The 19,506-nt window shown below is 39.8% G+C and overlaps 1 protein-coding gene across 4 annotated transcripts; it reads right to left on the bottom strand.

The window, feature by feature from the left end:
* Window positions 1–830: 830 nt before the first annotated feature.
* HNRNPU (heterogeneous nuclear ribonucleoprotein U) lies at window positions 831–19,007 on the bottom strand. 4 transcript variants are annotated; one of them, XR_011235178.1, is made up of 16 exons: window positions 18,085–18,987; window positions 17,080–17,191; window positions 16,921–16,994; window positions 14,760–14,899; window positions 14,104–14,203; window positions 13,549–13,661; window positions 12,509–12,772; window positions 12,079–12,198; window positions 11,518–11,646; window positions 11,232–11,400; window positions 10,697–10,951; window positions 10,206–10,390; window positions 9,762–9,833; window positions 3,729–3,799; window positions 1,462–1,566; window positions 831–894 (listed from the first exon to the last, which is right to left on the bottom strand). XR_011235178.1 is itself a non-coding variant. In XM_069484534.1 (15 exons), the coding sequence occupies exons 1-14, from the start codon at window positions 18,770–18,772 to the stop codon at window positions 3,752–3,754; spliced, it is 2,469 nt and encodes an 822-aa protein (XP_069340635.1). In that variant the 5' UTR covers window positions 18,773–18,987; the 3' UTR covers window positions 1,280–1,566; window positions 3,729–3,751. The 4 variants fall into 4 exon arrangements, 3 of the variants coding, with proteins under 3 accessions (XP_069340635.1, XP_069340634.1, XP_069340636.1); XM_069484534.1 differs by lacking the exon at window positions 831–894 and having other exon boundaries at window positions 1,280–1,566; XM_069484533.1 differs by lacking the exons at window positions 831–894; window positions 1,462–1,566; window positions 3,729–3,799 and adding an exon at window positions 6,472–9,322 and having other exon boundaries at window positions 18,085–19,007.
* Window positions 19,008–19,506: the final 499 nt, after the last annotated feature.

Below are 19,506 nucleotides of genomic sequence, written 5' to 3'. Positions count from 1 at the left end.
TAATCTGGCAGCCACCAAAGGAGGGATTTAGACATGGCTTAGAAAAGGTAAACAGAAAGGAAAGTGCAATTTTGCATGATCTGCCCACTCTTACTAGCACAAACCAAAGTTGAGTGCAGTCTACATTATTCAAACTGATCTCAACCAAACAGTAGTTTAAAATTCCAAGTGACGTGCACCCGTAGTAAGAGGCAGCACTGCACGAAGGGGGAATCACTGAAGAGCACTGAACAATCTGGAGCACTAATAATCTGGTATTTAACAAGCTGTACGGACAGATCACTTACGCTCTCAGCTTGTGTGCAGTCCTCCCTGGGCCTCTGCAGCGCACACCCACGTTCCTTATATAAAACAGTATTGGCATATTAAATATGCACAATCTCCCATATAGTTTGTATTTATTTATTTATATATTTATGAGACAGTGTCTCGTTTTGTTGCCCAGGCTAGTTTCGAACTCCTGCCTTACCCTCCTGCGCACCTGGGATTACAGGTGTCTGCTGTTCCCCGCCGGGTCCCATAAATCATCCCTAATTACTTATAGTATCTAATGCCATGGAAATGCTATGTAACTAGTTGTATTATTTAACGTTTGTATTTTTTTGTTGTTGCATTGTTACTGTTTGGTTTTCCCAATACCTTCGATCAGCAGTTGCTTGAATCCGAGGATATGGAACTGGAGGATATGGACAGCTGATGTTCTAATGTTTGGAACATGTAAAACTAAGCAGATGGATTAAGTAATTAAAGTCCCTTCTAGCTCTAGCATACTGCAGTTACATCTTACCCTGAGTAAGAGAGAAACAAACCTCTCCGCTGGTAAAATTTCCAACGCCTTCACCAATTACAAGGTTAGTTCATTTTCACAGCAGAATGATTGTATAAATTGGAGACCTGGATAAAAACAAAGGTGTAACACACTTACTTGGTCAGATTACTTTTAAAATGGCATTGCATGATCATTAATAACTTTATTTTCTTCTTGAACTATTAAGATGTTACAAAATGTATTTTATAGTTGTTCTCAACACTTCCAGTAACTCGTTTCTACTCTGCCATAAAACTTCCAAGTTCAAACTGTATTAAGTTATGCTGAAACTTCAGCCCATCACGACCTTACCTTAATCCAATTTGTTCATTCCACTTGAAATGCCTTTCCTACCTCCTCTGTAACTTTCTATTCTTTTGCTCACTGACCTCTGGGGATTGATCATCTTTTCACTGTTGTAATAGTTGACTTTTATCGGTCACTGGTGTCTGCTACCACTAGTGTATACAGCCTACATTTCTTGTCGGCAAGAACCTTGTCCCCATTTTTACCTTTACATTCTTAACCAAGTATCTGGCACAATATAGTTAAAAAATGTGTTAGATTTAATGCTCACCACCAAATGGTGTCCACGTTCCCCTCTCACCTACATTTCACACTTTGCAAATCTTAAACCGTAAAGAGTAACCTACCTTCCACGCCCACGTGGAGCCTCCAGAGCACTGTGCTTCCTCCATCGTTCCATTAATTCCGAAATTTCACACTAGGTGACAGAGCAGTAGGTACCAGCTAAATAGCTGATTAAAATAGAATTGTGGGCATTAGTGGTCTTAAAAACTTTCTGTGGCTTATCTATCATATCTACTTTTAAAAAGATCTTTCTAGTGCTTTATGCATTTCCCCCTTCCCTTCGCCCCTCCCTCTTCGTTTCTCCTCGACTACTTGGTTTTCCATCTCAGTAAAAGGACCTCAGGGACTTTCAAATTAACTAGCTTTTCTCTGGATTTGTAATTTATAATGACTTGAGTTTGTCAACAAGAAACTGACTATCCCTGGTACCATTATTTGATTTGCAAGCATCTCTTTAGTCTACGTACCTCTACTCCATCGCTGGTTTCCCTTTGCTTCGATTATATAATGCGAGGAGGTCTACATAATAAATTCAGGACTCCTGTTTATGCGCTTTTCAGCAAAGAGCTAGGTAACAAATGGGGTTTGAATCCTTCTATTCCTAGGTAAAAATGTGCGATGGGGGTCGAGACACCCCTTTAAAAGTCATGTTAAGACATACACTATTTTGGGGTAAGCAGAAGACCTTAACAAGGAAAGTAGAAAAATTAAAACGATTGCTATAATTATGATTTTCAATGGTCCTCTAGAATAAAGTATTTTCTGGAAGCATCTTAAAATAGTCCAGTAATCATGTCAGGTCAGGTCAATATATATATGTATATATATATATATATATATACCAATATTCTCTACCACCCAAATACTGGCATTTTACACAGCTTGCTTTGCACATTAAGTTCCATCTTAAAATGTTTTTAGGTTTTTCATTAAAAGGGAAGATGGGGGACAAAAAGTTTTATCGTGAAAGTGTTACATTTTCAAGTTTGTAATATGAGCACTACAGATATACGTGTTGCAGATATTTGAGTGCTTTTCAACCATCGCATCCACCTTACTCTTCCATTTTCTAGAGTAAGGATGACATGAGTATTTTTATCTTGAGAGGGCTACTGTTGAATACAATAGGCAAATACTAATTTTAAGAGGTTTCTATTGTTCGCTTTAAAATTTGCGTCAGTGTAACGGTTGATGTCTGTTCTTTTTCTAGGAATAAACCGCCCATTATATGGCACACCCTCAACGGATATCAAAATAACCTATCTCTGCATCTACTGGTTTCTTAAAGGATTAAGTTTCCACAGAAATGTTTCTTCCCCTATAAAGACAAGTCATTATGAAAGTCATGTGAAATAAAACATGCCTTAGCCTTACCATCTCTATTCAAAGCTTATTTTTGAATGTTGCCTTTTCTAGTTTTATGAGTTTTTTTCCCCCTCAAATGAACAGAATTGGTTATGCAACCTCAGGTTACATGCTCTTCAGAAGTCATTATATTGCTTTTTATTTGTGAGCAGAGCCGTATTTCATTAAGAAGCAAACCCTGACAGGTACATTTGGAGTCACAGCAGCACCCAAGCCCTCTCATTTCACCTAAAGACATTATTCTGGAGTATGTAGTGGGGAAAAATAAATTTTCTCTAAGCTTATCAAGTCTTTCAGGGAAGCTGAAAATTAAATGCTCTGGGGACTGACACAGTCAAAACTCACCCCAAGCTTGCCTATTCCCTCAGCCTTTTGGTTTTAAATTTACTTCCTAGTTGATTTTATATACCTCCAGACACAGATTCTATCAGTTCAGTAACTGAAAGGACCTCAACCTGTTTTTCAAAAGCTAGTAAAAAGGAGTGTATTTAGTATAAATGCAAAAAAGATTTTTGGAAACTGAGGACGGAAAGGTATCCTAACCTAGACTCACTGTTTTTCATTAGAACACTGTAAGGAAGTGTTTACTTAAACCCTGTAAGTCTGAATCTTAAATTCAGCTTTTTTTTAAAAAAGCCCTACAAGTAGGGAGGATGTTAAATGTTTTGCAAAGCTAAAGAGAAGGAACTGGAGCCACCAAGAAAATGGATCTAACCTTGAAAGGACTCAGGTCTGTTTGCATATACTCCCCTAAACCTTAGAGTACCAACTGCTAAGAGATACTCCAGGTATGCAAGAGAGAAACCAGAACACCTTTTTTTCTGTTACAGAGAATCTGTCCATCTGATTACCCATGACTTTCTCCCCTACATCTTTTTAAAACAATTAGAGTCCTATTTAAGGTGATCCTGGATGCCTAACATAACAATTGCTAAATGTACAAGCAGCAATTAATTCGGAATACCTATTGGAATCACTGGAACACATTTAGTTGGGCCCTTTAACTCTTCCACACAGCACATTCACATGGACAGACTAAGGAAAAGGAGATGAAATTTAAATCAGCACAGTTCTTTTTGCTTTATTACTTTTCAAAAAAAAAAAAAAAAAAGTAAGTTGGAACCTTGTGTTCTTGTACTTGACCATGACTCTCCAGTTTCCCTTTACAGACATCTGATACAGGCTACCTCAAAAAATCATTTAGTTGCCATTCAAAGAAGCCCCAATCATTCATGCAAAGTATTGATTTTATCTCATCTTCTCTATGTATGCTTGAATACTTTCAAAGCATTTGTCACAGTTATAAGTTACATGTCTATACTAGTCAGTAATCTGTTCTTGATGGCTTTTTAAATTTTGAAAAATTGTTTGGCTGATACCAACTTGTGGCAATGTTGTTTGCAAAGTGTATTTTACTGGAAAAAACTGATTTTACTTCCTGTTAAGGTCATGGAATGGTACTGGTTAGAGGAAAAGCAGGAGAAGAACATGCCACAAACAGTAATTCAGTGTTTATCAGTTAGATGCTATGTTGGCTCTCCAGCCTGTAATCCCTGCATTAATTTCGGGGAGCATCGACACTCAGGCCGGACATGCTCATGAGTAACTATGCCATTGGACAGCTCAGTGATTGTAATGGGATAACAAGGAACTGGACCTTTCTAGAAACATTTCTAGACTCTCATTTACCTCATCACTTCCAACTATAGTATATAGTTTCTCATGCCCAGATTCAGCTTTGTTTAAAAGCAAAACTCATTTCTTGTCAAAATCCAAGCTGAATCCTGGCATGAAAAAAAAAGAAATTAAACAACATTCCTAGGCAGTAATTAGATAACAAATCAAACACATGGTTACGTTCCCGGTCCTAACTACTCACCTAACCAAGCAGCGATCAGTGGTTCTGGCCTGTCACTTATCTTCTAACATTTGTTTTCCTACCAACTATCAATTCCACTATAAAGGTGCCATATTTTCTGAACAGTTCTAGTTAACATAATACATTTTAATTTTTTAAATTAAAATTTCCAACCTACCTATTTCCAATCTACTATTCCTTATAGACTAAATGAAGTTCTTGAGGCAACTAATTAAGCTTAATCACTTATATTTTTAGTCAATTGGCTAGGACATGAAAGTATGCCTTAATGTGAACATACAATCTATTTTAGCTAGTTCTCACATAAGTTCTCTTATTTTCTGAGGTCCTGCTGTTCTACATGATTTGAGATAGAGCTAAGTGCAACCCCAAATAAACTAGCATACGTATGTAGCTAAACATAACAAAAACTACACCTTAAGGTAGCTTGTTTCAATTGTTCTATTTCATAAACACGCACATAATTTAAACTGCAGAACGTCAACATACTTGGGAAGCCCTCGTTTTTAATCTATTCCAACACACTCAAGGGACACACATTACACTCCAGTAAGTATTGTAACTCACTTTCAAATTCTAAAGGGCTTAAAGATCAAGGTTACCAGCAAGGGTTAATAAGACAAAGGTCAATCCAATGTGAGTGAGCTGGACAAAGTACTTTTAATGCTTATTTATTTTAGAAAAATGGACCTGTAGTACTAATAGATTAAAAATAAAACTTTTGAGGATGATCCAAGAGCAGCCTACAAAACTAAAACCTCAAGCACTAAGCTAGCTAGATCGATCACTCACTTTCATGTTTTAAAAATGTAGGTGAGGAATAGCTATGGCCAAAAACCCCTCAATAGCTAAAAACTAAGGAAAAGGCTTTCTACAAAGGGTACTGCAATTTAACTGAGTATTTTAGGGTAAGTTTAGGCAATTGGCAATTTAAACAGACTTTTGTTTTACAAGACGAATAAATTTAAATTACTGTTTGGAGATTAACTGACTCTTGCTGAAAGCACTAATGTTTACCACTCCTTAAAATTTATGCTTAGGTACGAGTCCCAATGCATGAGTATTGCAACCTATTGTTAGGCCTTAATATACATATCCTTACTTTTATTAACTACTATTAGAATGTTAAAACTTAAACCATTTTTCACAAACTCTCAACACCTCAATCTCAGAGCTCCAGCATTATGAACAAGAAATGACAAGGCTTACTCAGATACAATATTGTATACATTTATGTATAGGAAGAGATTTACGGAAACTCTGTAATATATCCACTTATCATGTCCAATAACAGGCACTGAAGATGTGGGCTCTAAGAGGTGTTTATGCTTTCTTTTCTCACTAAGCTACGTTTATTCTAGTTTTGGCTTAAAAAAAAAAAAATCAAACATACTCTTAGAAGAACTACAATTAGGTCTTTATATCCATGTCTATACCACTGCCTTACAAGGTATTAAAATATTTCATATCTATTCATGCAGAGGAACCCACTATAGACGTGGTCCTAAGGTAAAAAGCCAGTTTATGTTATGAACAAATTTACAGAAAAACACGCCATCTAATTCCCACACAAGTGAGGCAAATGTTAAATACAGGCTATCAGTCCGTAAGTATAAAATCCCCAGGGTGAAAAGCCCTTAAAAATACTCTTAGATATATTTCCTAGAAAAATTTTAAATACTTTTTCAAAGAAAATTGCCTTTAAGAGTAAATACCTTGTTACTAGATAGAGCTCAGGACATCTAGGTTCATATTCCTAATTTTTACACAGGATATATTCTAGGCAAATCAGCTTATTATTTTTATAGATTTAATATTGCTTCCTTTTGTTACTTCCTGATTTCATCTTGCTATCTGGATATTAAGGCCAGAAGAAGCTGGTCACTGATTTCTTAGTAAGTTAGAATCAGAGGCCTTCAAAAGCTAGACTGGGTACAATATAACCTACCAATGAGGAAAAACTTTCTACATAATTTTTTTTTTTTCCATTTCTACCTTGCAGCAGTTTTAGTTTCCTTTCTTCACTAATACTGTTTTCACACTACTGTAGCTAAACCAATCCAATTTTTTGCAGTGCATGTAGCGTTACCCACAAAACTTCCTAGTGAGACTGCCCCTTCAACCAACCACAATCTCAGTTTTCTGTGGTCATCCAGAATTTGTTCATAACTAAGTCTGTAGTGTCTTTGTTCAGATTTTTGCTTGCTATTGGTGGGGGGGCGGTGGCATGCCATTGGATGAACAACAAATGTAAATCAAGTTTCTCATTCACAGATCTTTTTCTTAGAGAACCTGGCATCTTAACTTAACCTATTTTTCTCCCCTTTGCTTGCTATTTGGTGTATTCTCTTTTCTCAATTTTTTAAATACTTTTAAGATTTGTTCCACATAAATATAAGATATAACTTAATTCTAATCTTGATTGCTTAAAAATCTTAACAGTTTTTTTCTGAACAGCATTTTTACCTATCCCCTTTTCTCTGCTCCCAAAATTCTGTGGCCTATATAGGCGTAATAGTCTACCTAGTGTTATCTGACCATCACTTTCCTGTTGTGATTATGAAATGAATTCCTTAATAAGCAATTCTCTACTAGAAGGTATATTCAAAATTTTTAAAAGGCACAAATGAAAACTTTAGGACACCTAACATTGGAATCAAGTTTAAATTTTTCCTCTGGGTAAATAAATCTATGCAATCCTAAAAATAATGTATACTGAAAAAGTAGCTCAGTCCAATGGTTGCTAGCATTAATTGCTAAAAAGACAAAAACTCATGAGACACTACCTTGAGATTGTTAAGTATCCTACATTAATCAAGGATTAGCCTTTGTTCAAGAAATTTCTCAACTAAACCTACACCACAATCTAGAACTCTAGCTTGCCGCAAAAAACTTCCTAGGAATATGAATTCAAGTTAAAAATCTGATTTGAAAAGGCTACAACAAAATTCTAAGCCATCAGAAATACAGCACACCTAAACTTACCAGAAGCAACCTAAAAACACCAACAAAACACTAGACTGAAGTCAAATTTTAGTTCTACAGTTTGACTCCTTATTCCTCACTTCACTTAGTGAGGGGCAGATTAAAGTGTTCTGTGCAAACCCAATAAAATTACAATTAGGGGATCTAATGTTATCACATAGCTACAGTTAAGTTAGCAGTGTTGTGTAGTAGTGAAATCAATGACTGGCTTGCATGATGGCTTCTAAAAGCATCTGTTCCCAGAGTTTCATGTATCTCAAATATGTATATAAAATAATCGGTTGAGGACAGCCATTAGCATTTTGTAAAGATGATAAACTCAGTGTTAACTTCTCCCAGCCAGTACCTTTTCCCCTCATTAAATGATAAAAGTTGTCTGTGGGGGAGGGGAAGGGAAGAATTCGACTTTACTTCGTAATTATAAATCAATTGTCAACATACATTTAAGTTTTTAAAACCTAAATGTTCTAAGTACAGAGTAAAGAATAAGCTGTCCAGAAAGCACACACTTAAAATCTCTCCACTTTGGGAGTTATATAAAGGGATTTTGAACCTTGATGGCGAGAATCCCAAAACAAGAGTAAAATGAATTCTTTTTATTGCAAACAAACGTCTAAATTAATTTCTCCACCCACTTTCTTTAGAAAGAAAAAGAAATCAGCAGGCTAAGGAGATACCCATTCAAGAACTGACATGATTAAAAATTAAGATATAAATGGGTGACTCACAATTTCATTAGCTTACAAAGATGGTGGAGTTAACTACTACAAGCACACTAGTTATACAGTATTTCGTGGGAGAAGGGCATACAGACATAGCTAACTTCATATAGATCCCATTAGACAACTGGATTTACAACAAGTTTTTTTAATAAGAAATGGGCAAAGCCAGCTTTCTTTCAGAATCAAAATGCAGAACAAATGAAAAAATTATGGTATTTAACCTTCACAAGTTTGAGCCTCCACAAATAATGCAACCAAGATTTACATTTTTAACAGCCCTTCTACATACACTCCATCTTCTCTATCTTAGTTCCAAGTTTTTAGTCTTCATTCCCAATTATGCCAATTCCATCGTTACTCAGCAAGAAAAAGCATTCCCAGTTATTGTCAGAAACTATTTAGCTTACCCCCTCCGCTACCCGGCAAACTGCAGAGAGGATGGAGTGTAATATGAGCAGTACAGAGTCTTAGGCAATTCATGAGGACCACTCAGTCCTTACATGAATCTGGTTGCTAACATTTCTATTATATTGTGACAATGACTCCCGACTGTTATTCTCTGTGAGAAATGGGGGGAGTAAATTCTTAATAAAAGACACCAGGTACAAAGCAACATTTTACTTTTGTTGTGATAAAAAAAAAAAAGTCACATTTTACAGATAAAATGTAGAACCCTGAAATACTGACACATTCTCTTATCGTGCACAATGCTGAGGTTCTCTTACGATTCACTTTAAAACTGCAATTAAAAATGTACAAAAAAGAAAAGAAAAAAAATCAACCCACAAAGCTTCTAAAAAAGGAACCCGCAGGCACTTCCTCTTGTGGAATGTTTAAAAAGTTAGCCTACTAAAGAAAACAGTCGACTTCTTGTGAAGGTTTTGGAGAAATATGTATCAGTTCGTTTTATTTGGGTATTCAATAATATCCTTGGTGATAATGCTGACTCCATGGCTTCTGACCCCAGAATTGCTGTAAGAGAAAATTTTTTTTTTAAAGAAAAAACATCAATAAGCCACTCAAACTGCTTTTAGGAAATGACAATGAATCTAATTCAGAGTAACTGCTGGAAACAAATTTATACCTGTCATACCTCTGATTTCTATCAAACCACATTTAGTTAGTTTTAATATTCCATTATTATCAATAAACATTACAAAAGGAAACACGCCATGACTTGGTTAGTTTACACAATTAAGGCTAGTAGTAAAAAGAACCATATGTATTACATAATATTACTTCATTAAAAAATTAAGTTATAGCAAACTGCACCTATCGACTGCAACACAATTCACACCTCGCCTATTAACACTTCTAAACACTTCAATGCCTGAACAAGATCTCTTCCAAGACTGATTCTTAGGAACTCAAAATACAATTAATGTACATAAGCACGTAAGAAATTACTTACACCCTGCTGCCACTGGTTGTAGCCCTGAGATTGATTTTTGTAGCCACGATTGTTTCCTCGTCCTCTGAAGTTCTACAAAAAGGAAAAATTCAGGAGCTCTGAGCCCAGCTGCTTGTTAGGTCAGTGGGGGCAGAAAGGGGGCAGAAATGGACAGGCTGCTGGCCACTGGTCTTAGGGGAATACAGAAACTCGCTGCACCCTCTGCTGGCTTAAGTGTTTTAATTTTTATTTACTACAAGAAATCTACCTGACTTGTTGCTAGTAAGTGTACCTGAAAAATCGAAGTTAAGTGGATTAATTTTACCATCACTAGTTGCATTTTGCTAATGCCAATGCATACACAATGTTCCTTACAATTACTGAGACCCCACGACATAGGCCTAGAACTTTCCAGACAAAATTATGCACATACGCCAGTGCCCTCCGGGGATCTTAAGCCATTACCTGGTTGTAGTTCCCTCTGTTGGGCATTCCGCCTCTGTTGTAGTTCCCTCTGTTTGAATAACCACCTCGGCTGGGAAAAACAGGGCCACGAGGGTATGGATAGCCGATTCCACCACTTCCACCACCGCCACCACCTCTCTGTGGCATGTTGCCCCTCCTGTTATATCCACCACGATTACCAGGAGCTAAAGACAAGAAATGTTTTAGTTTTGTTGTGTTATATACCCTACTCACACACAAGATTGGTGTTCTGGATCATTCCTTCATTTTTGAAAAAAACATAATACATGTTTAAAGACAAAAGTAATATTTAATTTTAACCACTCACTTAACAAGTGTATTTAATGTCAAATTACACGAATACTTTAAATTAGGACAGCACAGCACCAACGAGCAACAGACTTCCTATGCTAAATTTAGCTAAACCCATTAAAGCTATCACTTCTTTTCCATCCTGAAGTAAATATACGAAATAGTCAAAATTAACTTGCCTCCTCCTCTGAAATTTCCACCACGCATATTGAATCCTCCTCGTCCTCTATGGCCACCACCTCTGTTAAACTGGTTCTTGCCACTCTTGTTTTTATTACTCTTCTTTGAGCCAGTGTTTTGTTTCTTTTCTGGTGGAAGAGCCTTTTTGCTTTCTTCCTTATATTGCTCCAAAAGTTTTTGGGCTTCCTCCTTCTGAAGTTCAACGTAGGTTATTTCATCAAAGCACTCAGCTACCTCTGGGAGGGTAAAGTTTCCTGTAGGATACAAAGTCAAATTATTAACTTAGAATGCCGCCTCAGCAAGTATCTCCAATCCTAAAGTTTTCCAATCTTGAATGGCTTTAATTCTTTCAATAGATTACAATATCTACTTATGGCTTAACATTTTCCTAAAAATAAATAAACCAAACATACTCGTATTTACCAAAAATTATTCTAATTCCTGAAAACAGTATAGCTGGAAAAAATGTTAATTTTTCAGATACAAATCAAATAAACAGATTTAACACAGTAATAGTAGAATTAGATTCCATGCCTTTCATTTTGAGAACTGCATGTTCTGGTAGGTCCTTTCCCTCCACTTCTGCTTTCTTTTGTGTTCTCTGCTTATAGTCTTCATCTTTAGGGCAAACTACGACAGCTTTTCGCTGGAAGCCTGCAAACAGGCACATTTTTCTCCTCTGGGCAGCAGCAGAGACATTTGTCTTTAAAAAAAAAAAAAAAAAAAATTTTTTTTTTTTTAAATTTGTATCCCTAAGCATTAATTCTTCACTAAACCCAATTATCAGTTAACATTTTTCAACTAGAAAGCTACAGCTTACCTGATCCAGAATGAAATTTCTCTTCTTTCGGGCAGCAATCTCAATAAACTTGCCAAGACACTGTGGGGCTCTCTGCAACAGTGTGTTTAGTTTTCCAGTATCTGCCATCTGTTTCTTAAAACCTGCCACCTGTATTTTCAAAAGTTAAAATTTTCCTTTAAATTTGTGACTCTCAAGTCAAGCCTTTAATACCAGCTTAGATCTATTATGAAAAGCAGGCAATTATAACTTTTTATCTTCATCTATACTGTTATAGAAAAAAGGTCACTTAATCCTGTAACAAGACCCTATGCTATTCAATCCTGTTTAGCTGCAAGATGCTTAAGAATTCAAAAAAAAAAAAAAAAATCTATTGGAAAAACACAAGCCTTGCCACTGGAAGACAGTTTACCTTACACATAAAGAGTTTAAGTAAAAAAATTCTTAATTATGCCCACACACCTATCTTTAAGACATTGTATTAACAAAATGGATAGTACCAATGGGCAGATGAGTTACGTACCCAGAATACCTCCTGGTATATTTTAAATGCTGAGATCAGGCCCTGAACACTTTACTTACCATCATTTTATCCATAATGGTATTTGTTCCAAGAATGTTGTATTTCCCTGGATTTTCTGCTGCATGTTTGGTAACCCAGGTAGTTTTACCAGCACCTGGCAAGCCAATCATCATCACGACCTATATAATGGAAAGAATAAAATATTATTTCACAATTCAATCACTAGAGGCTACCTAATGTTTAAAAATATTATTTTAAAGCTTACAATGCTTAACAATGGGTAGCTAATTTTTCATGGTCCTTATGCTTATTTGTTTAAAGTTTACCATTGCATGTAAAGGAAAAAGCTACTTAGAGAAAATCATTAGTTGAGAAAAATATATACAGCAGAACAAGATTAATCCAGCTCTTCTAAATGCCACTTTTGCCAAACAAAAGCAACATTCAATCAAATGCTACAGTTCCCTCCCTCCCCAAAAAACCACTTACTTCACAATCTTTCTTTTCTTCAGGCCCCTTTGGTCCTCTCACTCGATCCTCTAAGGGAACATTCTGGATGAAAGTATATTCTTCAGGTATTGGAAAATATGGCTTTTCCTTCTGACCAAAATTAAATTCAACTGCACAGTTGTGGCAGAGAACGTGTGGGAAGAGCGGCCGCCCAGCAAGAACTCCCTTGCTTATTTTGAAGGCAACGCCAAGATCTTGGCCATTCTTAGCATAGGAGAGTTCTACTTCATCACTTTCAAAGTTCTGTTAGACAGGAAAAATAATTTAAGAGTTTAAAGCTACCTCCTGTAAACTTTCTAAAAAATTTTAAAATTCAAATAAGGAAGCTTATCCTGTAGAGGATATATTTAGGTTACATGTTAAGAAATCTCGGATGGTCATAAACAACGAAACACATACGTATCCCAAAACCAGAAATGGTATTTGTCCTGGAAGACGGAACAGACTTTCAGGTCAACTTTGTGTTTAATACTTTTCACGGCCGGGCGCGGTGGCTCACGCCTGTAATCCTAGCACTCTGGGAGGCCGAGGCGGGTGGATCGCTCAAGGTCAGGAGTTCGAGACCAGCCTGAGCAAGAGCAAGACCCCGTCTCTACTAAAAATAGAAAGAAATTATATGGACAACTAAAATATATATAGAAAAAATTAGCCGGGCATGGTGGCTCGTGCCTGTAGTCCCAGCTACTCGGGAGGCTGAGGCAGTAGGATTGCTTAAGCCCAGGAGTTTGAGGTTGCTGTGAGCTAGGCTGACGCCATGGCACTCACTCTAGCCCGGGCAACAAAGTGAGACTCTGTCTCAAAAAAAAAAAAAAAAAACTTTTCAGTCAAAATGACTCAGTGATTTCTCCCTTAAATATTTCCTGTATTCTCCCACTTCAACCGCTAAATTAAGTCTTTAACCCAGGGCTAGTTCACGTATTTACAGAACACGCTGAAGGCTAACGATGTAGGCTTTTTAAAAATTCCTAGTTGTAGCTACTAATTTGCCATTTATACATAGAAATTTAGCTATAACTTACAACAAAACACGTAATCACATCATTTTCATCAAATTTCTCTCCGTAATCTTCAGTCTCACAGTTGCACGTTTTTATTCCTTTTAAAGAATAACCATAAGAAAATTCTTCTTCACCTAAGGAAAATAGTTTATTTTTAAAAACAATTGAATCTATTTTGTATTATACTTAAGCTGTAAGGTGCAAGAGAAATGATTCAGTACATAACTTAATAATCTTTTACTGACATTTTCATTTATCTACCTCTGTACCAAATATTGAATTGATGAGATAGGAGATACACACACACACAGATATATATAAATAAAATCAGTTGACAAATTGTGTCATGGGTAAGTCTATCTTAGCCATCAGTCATAAACTTAATCAACCACGAAGGAACAAAGACTAAAATTATGCCCATGTCTGCACCTGCTATGTGCTAGTATTACCTAGTTCTAAAATATTAACAGAATGGATAAAAACAGCTCAAAGTTTTAGAATGCCTTCTATTATAAAATACTTAAGTCAGACCCTAAACATTCATAAACCCACGGAAGTCAAAAATGGAAACTTTACCAAGCAACATTCCACTCGTGGTTAGTGACCAGCCAATCCGAACTTCATGGATGTCAATATCTTTTGTATATAAGTGCCTTACTGGGATCTTCTCTGTAACCTGAAAGTCAAATCATTAAATGATTAAACTACAAACCCAGGCAGGTAAACCCTTAACTCTGGCTTATTTCACATCGACTCTGAGCTAATTCTTCTCTAGCTGTTATACGAAGACACCCAACTCTGCCTCACCTTTCCCCTCCCTATCCCCAACAATTACAAGAAGTTTAAAAATTGATGTAAGTGCCTACGACTTGAAATTGGAAAAGTCTGAGTTAAATATTTGACTCACATTTGAAAGAACAGTTAATATTTTTAAGGTACATTTCTCAATTCTCAACTTAAAGCCAGTTAAAATATACCTTTAACATGGTTTTCTAAACAAGAATCTAACCAAATTTTTTTTTAACTCTTTGGTGGCCATTTCAAGTGCCCGATAAAATGACCTGGGCTCTATATATGGAAAGTCCTGATATAACAAACTTGTCTGTCTCAAAAACAAAGGTTCTAAAGCCCCTAATTCACAGAAAACTGACGCTTAGCTGTGCCAGGCAAATGAAAATTCACGAAGGTTCTTTTAAAGAAAAAAGAAAAAAAATCCACAAAATTGCTTTTACCTTCATCTCAAAACAGACTTTGCCTTTTGACACACCATAAGATGCCCTTCCTCCAGCCCAAAGAAAAGCAAAACTCTCCATAGTAAGGGAAGAAGCACTGAGGCGATCTCTTGATATTTTAAAGTGTAGATCACAATTATCTGTAAGCATATCAAATATCATATTACTCATTTGATACCCAATGTAAACGTATCTGCTATGTAGACAAAACTTGGTTATTAAATTTTTGCATGTATTTCTTCATGCTGCATGTAACATTTTTACAAATTACACTGTTGTTCCAATTTTCAGTTTAAGCCCCACCCCCACCAAGAAGTCACTCTTCAATTATGTACTAAAGAGTAAACTGCCTATGAAACTAATACCAAGGCTTAACATGTGTATTTTAAGTTTATAAGATAATCAAGACAAAGTGACATTAATACATACCTGCTCTGCTCTTTACCTTGATTTAGAGGCAAGCAGTAGAGGATAGCAGGAAATCAAAGTGAAGCATGCCAGAACCAGGTAGAATTTACCAGTGCCACAATAAAACTGAAGGGAGGCCACGACCAAATATTTCAAAATAACGTATGAGCTGGTGATTCCGCACTTTGTAACTTAACACCCGGGGTCTAAGTCCTGAATGCTTTCCTAAACCTTGTGAAGACAGCCTAAATCTACAAAGTACAAACTTGGTCATCAAATGCTGTTAATACTACAGCATTCTAGGTCCTCTTTCCCTTGGTTTGCCTGTTAGTTACAATTAGGGATTAACCACTTCCCGGATTATCCAAATCCAAAGTGTCTTTAACCTAGCTACCTATGGGTCACTGGCTCATTAGCATGCACCCTTCTCAGAGTTCTCACTTGAGGGACAGCTAAGTCAAGTTAGAAAGCTGTTTTCTTCAGGAGTTTTTACTGATGAGGGGGAATTAAATCTAGTTTGGAATTTTTGTTAAATTAGCTTTGCTCCTAAAATTCCTAATCACTGGTAGAATTCCTAATCCAACGAACTGTGTTTGAACCCAATATTGCACTCAACAAACTGATTTCCCAGCTGATCTGTTAAAAGCCTAAGACAGTGGCATTACCTTCTTAAATCAATGCTTCGGTATCCCGCCAACTCCTAGTGACAATACTTAAGCAACTAAATTTGACATTAATCTTTTGAATCAACTACTTTTCCACCTGCAGTTTTTTCTTTTAAAAGGCTCAAATGACTATCTCAACTTAAGGAATATTCAATAAGAAATCCCAGAGTTTTACATTTACACTCTTACAAATCTGAATAAAAGCAATTTGTACCAGAAAACATGACAATCTAAGCTTCAACTCCTGACATCTAACAAAGCACGTTGACATGACACCTCACCTCTTACGTTTCAAGCACTTATTTCTACTCTTTGTTCGATTTATCACAATGAAAGTTGTGTGCTTTCTAATTACTAAACCAACAAATTTTTTTTTTAACCAAAAAAATTACAAGTCTGACAGCCAAGGCCCATTTAGAGGTTTGCAATACTTCCTCATACTCAATTGCAACCCAACTGGGTAAAGTAGCAGTATTTACAGTGCTGCCATTGATACCAGTCGCTGCTGAAGAAAGCTAGTGGCCCAGTGATAGCCCACTGCTGCTGCCCCAGGTCTTTGGAAGAAATCAACTTATGTTAAAGCAGCAGCTACTGAACTGGAATTGAGAACAAAAGAGCAGTTATTGAAAAAATAATATTACAATCTTTTAGAATAGGGAATATACTGGTGTGCTAATGGGAAAAGTCATTAGTAAATATTTAACTAGCCCAAACAGCTCACTTAATATAGTTCCACAAAAAATGAAATTACTTTATTTTAGAAGCCTACAACAAGTTATAGGTAGTTTTGTTACAAGTTTCCATTAGCTAGTCAAAAATTGACATTAATTTTACATTCCTGAGAACTTCCAAGTCATAAAAATAAAATGCTAGAGCCTGTAAAATAATCAATACAACCCATGCCGAACGAAATATTAAAGTCCTGTAATGTGAATATAAGCCATTATCTCCCTGCTTTTAAAAAACTAACCTAAGTTTTTACACTTAAATTCAACATACTGCACTAAGTTTTTTTAACATGCTGGCACCAAAAAAACCACCGCCATTTGATAACATGGGGAGAGAAGGGGAGAAATAGCTTCACTTACAAGTATCAAGACAAACCACTGTGTCATCGAAGTGTTCATCTTCTTCTTCAACAGGTGGCTGAGGAGATTTGGCTCTGCAAGACAGAATTGTCTCCTGATACAGCTCTCCCATCAAGGAATAAATAACGCGCAACACTAAACTAGGTTAGCATCCTCTACCTGCTATACTTGTTCTCTTCAATGTACTCAAAATATCCGCGGCCATGATCTTCTCGAGGTCTTTTAACACCTCTCTTTTTATCTCCGCCTTTCTGCTCTGTTTTGCCGTCTCCTAAAACACACAACACCGCCATAAGAGGCCAAAACTAAAAAAACAAACAAACAAAAAACCCTAAAAAAAAATAAATAAATAAAAAGCCACCTTTTCTCTTTTGAGGCGCACAGCAGCTCGACTTTACCGGTTAATCAGATCTTAACCGATGAAGCGAATGTTAACTCAAAGAACAATCAGCTTGGAGTCAGTGACGCAGTCTAAAGACGTTACTAATTTTCCCAGTCTACTCGATTATTCGAGAAAGATAAAGAAAAATAGCGCGGCCCGGGCCAGAGCCCACGTGCACCGCGACGAGCGTTCAGGAAGGGGGGAGGGGCCGAGCACAGCTCGCGCGGCCCTCCCCTCCCCCACCCGGGCCCGCGCGCCCCGCGGCCGCATTGTACTGATCTTCCGCCCCACTCTCCCCGCCCGGCTCCTCCCGCCGGAAGTGACGTCACGCCGAGCCCCTGCGTTCCTTGCACAATACAGCGGCCAGGAGCCGCCAAAGCGCGCCCGCCCCGGGACCTCGGGCCTCTCCCCTCCCCCCGAGACATGTGCCCGCACCGCGCGCACGCAGCGCGACGGCGCCACCGCGGGCCGACGGGGCTCCCTCCCGCCGCCCGCGGCTCCTCCCCCTCCAGCGGCAGCTGCAGCTCCCCCCGGCTCCCGTGCCACATAATGGAGGCGCTGCCACCACCGTCACACACGCACCGAGCCCGAGGCCTCCCGGCTAATCCGGGATTCCCCGCACCCCCTCCCCCACCGCCGGCCTCCGCCCGCCGCCCGCCACCCGCGCAGCGGCCTCCGCCCGCCCGGGGGCTCCCTCCCCCCGCGGGGCTCCGGCAGGCCTGGGGCACGGTCCCCACCCGCGCGGGCCTCCCGCCGCGCGCAACGTACAACGCAGCACTCACCCGCCGCCGGAGCCCCGGGGCGACCGCCGCCTCCGCCGCCTTCCGCCTTCTTCTTACCTCCCGCCTGCTGCTGGCCCTGCCTCGCCCCGGGCGGCGCCACCGTCACCGCGAAAAGCGAGGTGGGGCCGCTGCTCTTCCCCGCGGCCTCCTTGGCGGCCCCGCGCTGCTGTTGGGTCTGTTGCTGCGGCGTCGCCGGCGGTTGAGGCTGCTGCTCCCCGTGCCCGTTCTCGTCGCCCGCGCCTTCCTCCTCGTCTCCGAGCTCATCCTCCCCTTCCTGGAAACCCTGATCGTCGCCGTTCTCATCTTCCGAGGCGGCCTCCTCCTCCATCGGGCCCGAGTCGGCCGCCCCCGCGGCCCCGTTCTCCTCTCCTATCTCCATCTGGTCGCCATCCAGGGCGGTGATCCCTTCCTCCTCCTCTTCCTCCTCCTCCTCCTCTTCGTCGCCGCCGGTCGCGGCCTCCTGCTCGAGGCCTGCTCCCGAGCGCCCGGCGGAATCTCCGCCCAGGTCTAGGCTGCCGTTCCCGGGCTCCATGGCGGGGCGGCCCCCGGCCTCCTCGTCGTCCAGCGCGGCCTGGAGTCGCTCCATGAGCTCGGCCTTGAGCCCCTTGTCAGAAAGGCGCCGCTTCCTAAGCTCCTCTTTCAGCTCCGACACCTTCAGCTTTTTTACATTAATAGGCGAGGAACTCATGGTGAGGACCCAATTCACCGCTAGGCGCTGGCTCAAACTGGGCTCCGCTCGCTCGGCCACTGGTGGCGGCTGCTGCGGCTGCTCCTCGGCCCGGGCGGCGGCTGCGGCTGCGGCTGGAGGTGGGTTCGTGCTGCAGAGCGGATCCGCCTGGTGTCGAACGGCGCCAATTCCTTTCACCGAGTTCGCGAGGGAGACGCGGAGACTCGCCTGGCGCGAGCGAGCACGCAACGTCCTCTCGCAGGGGCGGCGCCGCGCACGTAATATAGCCTCCCCGCCCCCTGCGCCGTCGGGAGCGCCGCGCAGGAGGGAAGCCGGAGCGCGCCCGCGCTCGGCCCCGCCCATTACCGTACTTCCCTCCCCGCCCCCACGCCGAGCCCCGGGCGAGAGCGCGGCGCGGGGCGCGCAGTGCGTTTCCAATTGGGACCGAGCAATGGGGAAAAGGAAGCCGCGTTTCGGTTAAACCGGCCCACTGCAAAGTCTATTGGCCTTTCTGGTTCTTTGGTGGCAGTCCTCGTTTTGCTTTTTGCCTTTCCAGCCTGGAGGCTGCTTTACCCACATGCTTTCCTTCAGTCTTCAACTTGGCGTTTCGACTCGAATCCTCCACCTTTTCTTCCATCTTAGATTCCCTTCTTATGTGTTTTCTCCAGCTATTCGTTTAAAACTCCTTAAAAATTTGTTCGATTTTGACTGGTATAGCACAAATTGGCAAATCTTATATGGAGGTTTTTTTTTTC

Source organism: Eulemur rufifrons, chromosome 11, assembly GCF_041146395.1.
Source record: "Eulemur rufifrons isolate Redbay chromosome 11, OSU_ERuf_1, whole genome shotgun sequence".
Classification (NCBI taxonomy): domain Eukaryota; kingdom Metazoa; phylum Chordata; class Mammalia; order Primates; family Lemuridae; genus Eulemur; species Eulemur rufifrons.
This window is presented reverse-complemented; position numbering and strand designations above follow the sequence as displayed.